Here is a 9,456-nt window from a genome sequence, read left to right as displayed (position 1 = left end):
ACAGAAGCAGCGATATAGCACCACCTACTTGACAGAAACTGAGATACACGGCTTTATGTGTGACTTGTGTCGTCTTGGTTAAACTCAGTGTAGTAACTCAGTAAAGAACACAGGCTGATTAATGAAATCATGGTGCATAAGTGAATTGAAAACCCACTTTTTTGTGGAATATTCACAAGGAGGAGTAATTTTTCGTCAGATTTAACCAAGCAGGCTCTGATTTAGCCAGCTTAGTTTCAAATATCAAATTTCTATCAAATCACAGCGGTGTATTCAGGGAGTTTATCTTGAGTTCGATAAAGTGTTTGTGTTGTGTTCAGTACAGCTAAAGCGTGTATTTAGTTATGCTTAGCATGATTCTGTAAAGAGAAACATATGGCGGCTGATTGATAACTGACTATAATACGGCGCTGGAAATGTGAGCTTATAGCTGGTCAGTGAAAAAACGCCCTTTTCATTTAGAATGAAATAACCTGGCCAGTAAAATGAAGAAGACATGTTATCAGTCAGAGTTTCTCCCCTGTTCTAAAACTCAGTATTTTCGATCTGCAGCCGCGGCGCCGTGGCTTAGTTGGTTAAAGCGCCTGTCTAGTAAACAGGAGATCCTGGGTTCGAATCCCAGCGGTGCCTTTTCAACAGCTTTCATGGTTAAGTGAGGAAAGTATCTTTTTATCATACGATAGTACTCTATAATATGTATTTAGGTGAGAGTTACCCCAGCTATGATGTAGTTTGCAAAACAACATTTTTCAATATTTATGCTGGTTAGTGTTTTTTTTTTTTCTTGGAATATGTGGAATAAGTCGGATAAGTTAATACATAAACATTATGTAACTGATTATAATATAAAAATCCATAAATCAGCTATCTGTGATGATTAAATGAAACATATGAATATTTGTATTATTATTATCTGTAATGTAATTTTTAAATTACTGAATTGTCAAGAAGTATAAAGATATAGAGAGTTAAGGTATATAGAAGTCATGTATTCAAGAAGTATAGTAAGAAAACAGGCAGACCTTGCCAGGGTATAAATCTAAAAATAATAGTTGTTATTAAGCACAAAAATAACAATCTCACTATTAAGATATAAATATGAGATACAATGTCTATTATTCCAGAGGCTTTATATGTACCTCTTCTGCTAGTGTTAATAAAGAGTACTTCTTGTAGCAGAAGGCATTCACCATGTCTCTTTCTTCACCAAGATACTTCACCTACTTCACATACTTCACCTACAGTATTGTGGGATCAGTCACGCCTGGTTCTGTTTAGTTTTTAAAAAAGGTTCATTCTTATTTTAGTCTATTTATTTGACAGGAAACATTAGCATCTGTTATGTTACATATGTTATTTTGAAGCACAGCACTAAGTTCTACCTGTGTGGTGAATGGACCTAAAAATGGACAAAGAGTGTAGATATAAGGTAAGCGTACTTAATGAAGTGGCTGTTCGGATTGTATGACTCCAGCAACCACAATCAGTGAATAGAGGGGTGGTGGGCATTTGTGAGGAAACAGCATCAGCCAAGACTGATGAACCGCTTCCAGCAACTAAAGGATTCAGAACTCTTTACAGGTGACCTCCTCAAGAAACAGCTAATACTGTAATACTGTTTACTTGTTTAAATGCCACTGAGATAAACATTTGTGTGTGTGTGTGTGAGTGAGTGAGTGAGTGAGAGAGAGAGAGAGAGAGAGAGAGAGAGAGAGAGAGCTTAATTATATAACATAAAAAAAAGAATTTACTGTTGTTTGTCTGTAGGAAGAGCTGCAGCAACTCTTAATTAAACAATTAAATTCCACCTTGCACGGATGCACCACATGCACGCCCATTCATGATGTACACAAGTTTCTGGGGCAAAAGGTCACTTGAAACAACTACATGCCCACATAGAAGTCCACACCTCTGCAGTGAGACAGTCTTCACTTTGTCCGGTCATATTATGGCTGAGAACGACCTACACCCACCCACCACACCTGCTGAGGCAACAGAAATGTACCTATTTTTGAGGACATGCATACTTAATGACTTGTAACCTGGTATTTACCCGCGGTACCTCCTAAACACAAAGCTGTGTTCCCTGAACTTCAGTGGGTGAGGGTAGAGTGTGGCCAGGTTCACCTCAGTCTAATGATCCTTGCCCACAACTGGACAGTATTTTTATTTTAACCTACACAGACCGAGCAACCTAAATACTAGTCCATTATTTTCCTGAATTAAGCTCAACCAGATTTTTCATAATCACAAGCAACGAATTAAATGCCGGTCATCTGAAATGAAAACTTTATAGCAAACCTGGCAAACATCAGATTTTGCGGTTATAATTGTCAAAAATATTATTATTATATTACTGAAACAAGAGTGATAAAAAAGCACAGTAAAGTAAGTTTTGTAATATCAAACAACAGTCTCTAATATTTCATTTCACATTGTAATTTTCTGTCATTTTAATTACATCACTTGCTTTGAATTACATGCATTTGTGAATGATATGTGATACAGGGTCAAAGTAACACAAACTTGTTTAATAAAATATCAGAGTAACAAAATGCTTTCTTTAAAGTAACATATTGGTTCTTAGATTTTCTCCGCTCTGAGTGCTCTTCAACTGCACTCATTTACCTTGCACTGAAACAGTAATAGAGCATTAATATGCCATGGCCAGTGATTTAAGGAAACAACAAACTGTTATTAAACTCAGCGCTGCAGAACAAAATCTTCTAAATAAAATGATCTTCACTTAGTGAACTTCCCTGTATTGCTTTCTCTTTATGAAAGTCCAAGTGCAAAGTAGAACATTAACAGGTACAAGAACTACTATAAAACATTTCACAATGCAAGTATCTCCATTCTTCTCCTAAAAGAGCAACAAGATATTTATAAAGCTCAACAGGCACCCAAGTACTGCTGCTCAAACAGTTTCCATAATAAAATAACAATCTCATAAACTGCTTTCAGAATGATTTCTTACATTTTGAAGCTTTCTCACCTAGAACACTATAACACAACTGAAATGCATTCATACATGTCTTGTTATAGATATGAACATATTTGGATGTGTATCCTATGATATACTTCCCTTCTAATAATTCTAGAGCATAGGTTTACTTGATCCTTTGCTTTAAACAATGTCCATTCTGTAGACTAGGGCTGTTTGATAGATCATAGTTTTATTGTTATCGTGATATGAGTTTCCATGATAAACACCTAGTTATAAGCTGCAATGACAGAACAGATCAAATATCCTCAGAAATGCAGCATCGGGGGACGTCATATCATTTATGTATTTTTGTAGCCTTTATAGAAAAAGGTGTTGGGGTAATGCTGACTGTTTCTCAGCCCTTCAGTGCGCAAAAAATCTGCTGGCAGATCTGATGTTAGTAGCTGTTAGTATTTCAGTAATTCTTTTTATTTTGCACAAAAGTAAATGGTGCTTTTGTAATTATATATTTTGCTGTTTGCTTGAAGGAGAGGTTAGTTAGATTTCTTTATACACATTAAAAAAGTCTGTACATGCGTCCTGTCCAGTCAGAGGCACAATATTTTACTAATAACTTATGGCTCCTCATATCATTATTGTTCTTATATCTTACAGCTTTATCGAACACCACGTTTTATGTCCATATCATGAAACGAAATCATAATTATAAGAAAATAAGTCATTATAATGAGACGTTTAATCTTGAATAAGAGATTGTAAGTCATGATTAAGATATAGTAAGTTCTTATTATGAAATAGTAAGTAATAATTACATTATTGTGAGATACTAAATTATAAATGTAAGTCAGTAAGACGTAATAATGACATGCTAAGTCATAATTATGAGACAGAATCATTATTATTAGATAGCAAGTCAGAATTATGGGAAACTTTCTCATTATTATAAGTTACTAAGTGGCTATATATCTCTTTCCAGGGGTTGTAATGGGCTTCTGTATTAACTCTGCTTATCATAATAATGAGAAAGTTTCTCATAATTATGACTTAGTGTTCCATAATTATGACTTAGTATTCCATAATTATGACTTAGTATATCATAATAATTAGTTTCTCATGATAATGACTTAGTATTTCATATTTATGACTTAGTATATCATAATAATGTGAATGTTTCTCATAATTATGATTTAGTATATCATAACGAGTTTCTCATGATTTTGACATAGTATTTCATAATTACGAATTAGTATATCATAATAACAAGAAAGTTTCTCATAATTATCACTACGTATTTCATAATTATGACACAGTATATCATAATAATGAGAACGTTTCTCATGATTATGACTTAGTATTTCACAATTACGAATTAGTATATCATAATAACGAGAACGTTTCTCATAATTATGACTTACTAGTTCATAATTATGACTTAGTATATCACAATAATGAGAAAGTTTCTCATGATTATGACTTAGTATTTCATAATTATGACATAGTATACCATAATAACAAGAAAGTTTCTCATGATTATGACTTATAAACACACTACCACGGCATCACCACATCGGTGTCCGTGCAGTGCCGAGAATGATCCACTACCCCAATAAAACCTGCTCTGTGGGGGTCCTGACCATTGAACAACAGTGTGAAAGGGCGCTAAGAAAGTAGGCAAACTACAAAGTGCACCTATATGGTAAGTGAAGCTGATAAAATGGACAATGAGCGTAGAAACAAGGAGGTGGTTTTAATACGGTGGCTGATCTGTGTTGTATTTTGCTATAAATAAGAAAAGGTTGATTCCATATGTACATTTTTTCATTATTGTCATTAAATGTTAGATATTTTTCGGATAAAGTTATTTTATCCTAAAAGAGCATCTGACTGTACTGACCTTCACAAAAAAAGATGTGTTAGAAGTTTCTTTGCTTGAAGCAGCAGTACAAATTCATAGTTAATTACATTTTAAATTACATTTTTTAAATTAAGTTTTTACCGGATAGTGTCTGGGAGTGACTATCAGAGCCCACCCGCCTCTGGCTTCGTCAGTGGTGAAAATCACAGTCGCGTTTCGCCCACGGTGGGGGGCGTGTCTGAAGGGGCAGTTCCGTTTAGCTAGTGCTCTCTGTGCAAGCTGAGTGTTGTTCTTCTACAGCAGAAACTGCCGAGAACTCCACGGTAAGTGAAATAAACTTATACAGCGAACAGGGTGTTAACTTCACTGTGCTCGTTATTCAGGCCTGTTTTCACTTCTCACTGCGTTGTAACGTGATTTGGGTGAAGCGGAGACGATATGAAGGACGCAAGCAAGCGAGTCAGCACAGTGAACTACTGGCATCATCACAAGCTGTGTGGGAGAAGTGTTAGCGAATTAAAAAAAACGTTTTGCAAAAAATTAATACAACAGAAAGGCAGTTTTTCTGCTTATGTCATGATGAATGGAGTTTGATCTGGGGTTACATAAATGTGTCACGTGATCCAGCATGTGGCTCCAGTATTTCGACTATCTGATTAGATTACATCGCGTTTAGTTTCTATTCCAAACGTCTGTTCTCGATTAAAATGCCTGAATACTACGTGTAGATTTTCGTCTACTAAAAAGTGGACAAAATAAGAAATAATGTTGCTATGTCTGTTAATATTTCATTACATACAAATAAATACTTGTTTTTTAAATTTTTTTATTTGCACAAGAAGGTAAAGAAAAGGCTGTAAAGAAAGCAGAATACAAAAAAAGCATATTTATTTAGGAAAAAAGCATAAAATGTGGCCTGTGCTAAAGTTCTGGCATTTTTTTTCGTTCTAGTATGTTAAACTCAGCAAATAAATAGACACTAGGCAGAAACAAATGTCATATTTAAGTTGTAAGAAAACCAACAAACGTAATTTGACTGGGGGTGTTCAAACTTTTGCATAGAACTACTTTTTCTGTACTATGCTTCTTTCTGCATTATTTTGCAGTTTACTTTGATACATTTCCATTGGGGGTGTTCTGCATGTGAATACGTTTTGACTTTCTCTCCCTCAGATGGCGAATGAAGCAAGGCCGTGCCCGTGTGACATTGGAGATAAGATTGAATATGGCAGTCTCGGAGAGGAGGTCCAGATTGAGCACATTAAAGCTTACGTGGTGAAGCCCAAAGCTCCGACTGACAAAGCCCTCATCATAATTCAGGACATTTTTGGGTGGCAGCTCCCCAACACCAGATACATGGCTGACATGCTGGCTTCAAATGGATATATGTAATACTTCTTTAACAGTGTACACAAGACTGTCCAGGCTGTAGCTGAATACATGTTTACCTGAGCTTTATGATTACAGTGCTGTTTGTCCAGACTTCTTTATTGGAAAAGAGCCATGGAGTCCGTCCAATGACTGGTCAGGGTTCGAGCAGTGGCTGGAGGACAAAAAACCCACCAACATCAACAAGTAATGGTTCAGATTTGATCAAATATGCTTTAAAGTGCTTTACCAACAAGTGATAAAATTCAGTATCAGGAAGAACATTGTGATTAGGGGTGCTTCAATCATGAGTTTTAATGGCTAGGTCTGGTTCTGGGCAATTTTTGGCTGATTTTACTTAGTTTTTTGTCTTTTTTTTCACACTGTTTGGATTAAATTAACCCAAGAAACACACTAGCACACAGACACTATGTAAATAATATATATATTTTTACTTTAATGTAATTACATAATAATTACATAATAGGTCAAACTTTAAATCTGAAATACTTAAATAAAAAATCAGTTGCCTATTTTACTAAACCGCATAAAGAGCTCAACCTTAAGTAAGAGGCGACTGGCTAGTTAGCACAATGAGTCATGAATAATTATGCTTTGACATGCTATTTATGTCATAAAATCAACACAGATCAGCCAAAATCAAAATAATAAACAGGCTGAGTGTTCAGAGTAAATATTGAGTGATTCCGATCTTGGCCAATTACAATCGTGCATTCCTAATTTTGATCTATTAATGTAGAGAGTTTTCTGTCTGTCATGATTTGGTTAATTAAGCATGATTCTGTATGCAGAGAGGTGGACGCGGTCCTGAAGTACCTGAAGGGTCAGTGTGGGGTCAGCAGGATTGGTGTTGTTGGTTTCTGCTGGGGTGGAGTGGCCACGCACTACATTTCCCTCCAGTATCCAGAGATAAAGGCTGGAGTTTCAGTCTATGGTAATGAACTTGTAGACTTGTGGTATACACTGACTTTGTATTAAAAACAGAAAATATTTGGACATTTGTGCCATTGTGCTAGGAAACAAAAAGTCAAACCAAGACTCTCATTTTCCTTTTGGTAAAGTATTCTTTCAGAAGGTGGGCTAGTTTGAAAATGCAGTTGTGGGAGAAAAAGAAAAAGTTCTAGCTTTTGGTAAAGTTTGCTTTTAAGCAAACTTCTCCCACGACTGCATTTTCTTTTAAGCAAACTTCTCGTTCCAATAACTTCCATTCAAAATGTAGAGAGTTTATCCTTCTCCTGTAAAGTTACCACTTTGGAGATAAGAGACAGTGACAAAATACTGTTTCAGATAAAATTATTTGTATAAACAATTTTGCAGTTTGTTTACTTCATTAATTTGTTTATTCTTAATTCTGTCTAATTTCATTCCATATGTTAATTCAACTTAGAAACTCGAGAAGATATAAATCACCCCAAAATATTTCTTTCCTCTAAAAAAGCAAACTTAAAGTGCATATTGTTGCTGTCCAAAAAAGTATTTCAAATCAACAATTAAATTAGGACAATAGTCATTACAGGAGAGAGGTACAGTAGAACTGTGTTTGACACTGAGCTGAAAGCTCAGCTAAAAGTTTTATCACTTTGCAGGAATTGTTCGAGAGAAGGAGGACAGATATGACCTTAAGAGTCCAACCTTCTTCATTTTTGCTGAGAATGACTTTGTGATCCCACTTGACCAGGTGAGTCCTGCAGCTGAAGAACACTTCATATGAATAACTAGTTATTAATGATTATTATATATTCTTATGTTTTCTATGAAGGTAAGGGCACTTGAGGAGAAACTGAAGGAAAAGTGCACTGTTGACTTCCAGGTGAAGATTTTCCCCAATCAGACTCACGGATTTGTGCACCGTAAAAGAGAAGACATCAACGAGCCGGACAGACGCTACATTCAGGAGGCTAGGCAGGACATGATTAACTGGTTAAATAAGTACATTTAAAGTGGGTGGTTATTAGGCCCACACTGAAGCACTATGCAGTCATTCACAGGCCACGTAAATCATGCAAAATGTTTCAAATCTAATCTTACAAGCCTACAAGGAGCAGTTCCGTGGACTTGGCTTAAGTCTAGATTGCATTACCTGTGGTGATTAATCACTGAAAATGATTGTTTTTAGTACATGTTTAGGGCTAAAAATACAAAATTGAGAATTAGTACGCAGGACATGGGACAGTTTGCATTTTTCAAAATAATTTTTAAATCTGATCTCAGTCTGCTGCATCTGTAGAGTCAGTTATTACAGACAATAATTTCAATTCACTGATTTAAAACACATCTATAATTGAAACCAATGGGCAGATGCTTTGGTCTGTTCTGAATATTCATTGCATTTTCTGGCCATATCTAAATACAGGGAACTTAGCACCCGTGGTAACACACTGTATGATGCAGCTCATTGAGATCAGGTTGAAAAAACAGTGGAGTATTTCTTCAAAATCAAGTACATTTGTTGTAATTGCTTAATTGCTGAAGGCTTCTTAAGTCATGTTTCCTTGTGTAGTCATCATTATGCCCACATTAGGAACTCCAGGTGTAAGCAGATTTACTCTTTAGGAAAAATGAAATTTCTAAAAACCTCAGCTGTAGCATCGTAAAATAAACTAAAAGCAGGAGCATTCGCTTAAATTTCCGAAAGCTTAAACTTCAGTACTGATATATACTAGCACCAGCTACTCAAACTGTAGCCTAAAACTGCCAAAAACAGCAGGCCCAGATTTCCTTACATGGGCTTGACGCCAACTACAGATTGACTACACGGCTTGAGAGGTCAATTCAAATCCGGCATCAATTTAAAATGTCTTGCATTTCACAACGGTTTCTGGAGCTGAGTGGACGATTAAAAAGTGTTGTGTAGTTACTGAAACAGGACTTTCTATTCTGAGGACGTGCTTTACCAGTCAAAGTTGCTGCAGGTATGTTTTTTACTGTGATGTGACCCTTTAAAGGCCAACGACGAGATAAGCAGATCTTTCTGATTGTGCTTGTATTTATGCTTTCACTCATTTCCATTTCTAGAAAAAAAAAACACATAACTTTGTAAAAAGTCCTAGTGCAAAGAACATGACTTTCTGCCTATTTTCTTTTGTGTAAGGACTAGTAATGCCAAGTAGATGACCACCATAGAAAAAAATACTTTTAGCAGATAAAACATTTACTCTTATATTTTTAGGTATTTGTAAATGAAGTTACTTTAAACATATTTTTGGCTACATCTACTTAAAGAGCTCATATCCTACATTTGTCTTGTATTTTATTTTTTCCTCTT

The 9,456-nt window shown here is 35.6% G+C and overlaps 1 protein-coding gene and 1 non-coding gene across 2 annotated transcripts; both read left to right on the top strand.

Annotated features, from left to right (window-relative positions):
* The first annotated feature begins 556 nt into the window (after positions 1–556).
* On the top strand, positions 557–630 carry trnat-agu. Its single transcript has one exon. It is a non-coding gene; the product is annotated as a tRNA-Thr (tRNA).
* A 4,358-nt stretch (positions 631–4,988) lies between these two features.
* cmbl (carboxymethylenebutenolidase homolog (Pseudomonas)) lies at positions 4,989–9,424 on the top strand. Its single transcript, XM_036557960.1, has 6 exons — positions 4,989–5,125; positions 5,976–6,190; positions 6,270–6,377; positions 6,983–7,125; positions 7,778–7,869; positions 7,951–9,424. The coding sequence occupies exons 2-6, from the start codon at positions 5,976–5,978 to the stop codon at positions 8,128–8,130; spliced, it is 738 nt and encodes a 245-aa protein (XP_036413853.1). The 5' UTR covers positions 4,989–5,125; the 3' UTR covers positions 8,131–9,424.
* Positions 9,425–9,456: the final 32 nt, after the last annotated feature.

This window comes from Colossoma macropomum, unplaced genomic scaffold (genome assembly GCF_904425465.1).
Source record: "Colossoma macropomum unplaced genomic scaffold, Colossoma_macropomum, whole genome shotgun sequence".
Classification (NCBI taxonomy): domain Eukaryota; kingdom Metazoa; phylum Chordata; class Actinopteri; order Characiformes; family Serrasalmidae; genus Colossoma; species Colossoma macropomum.
Note: the sequence above shows the minus strand (reverse complement) of the source record. Positions and strands in the feature narration are given on the sequence as shown.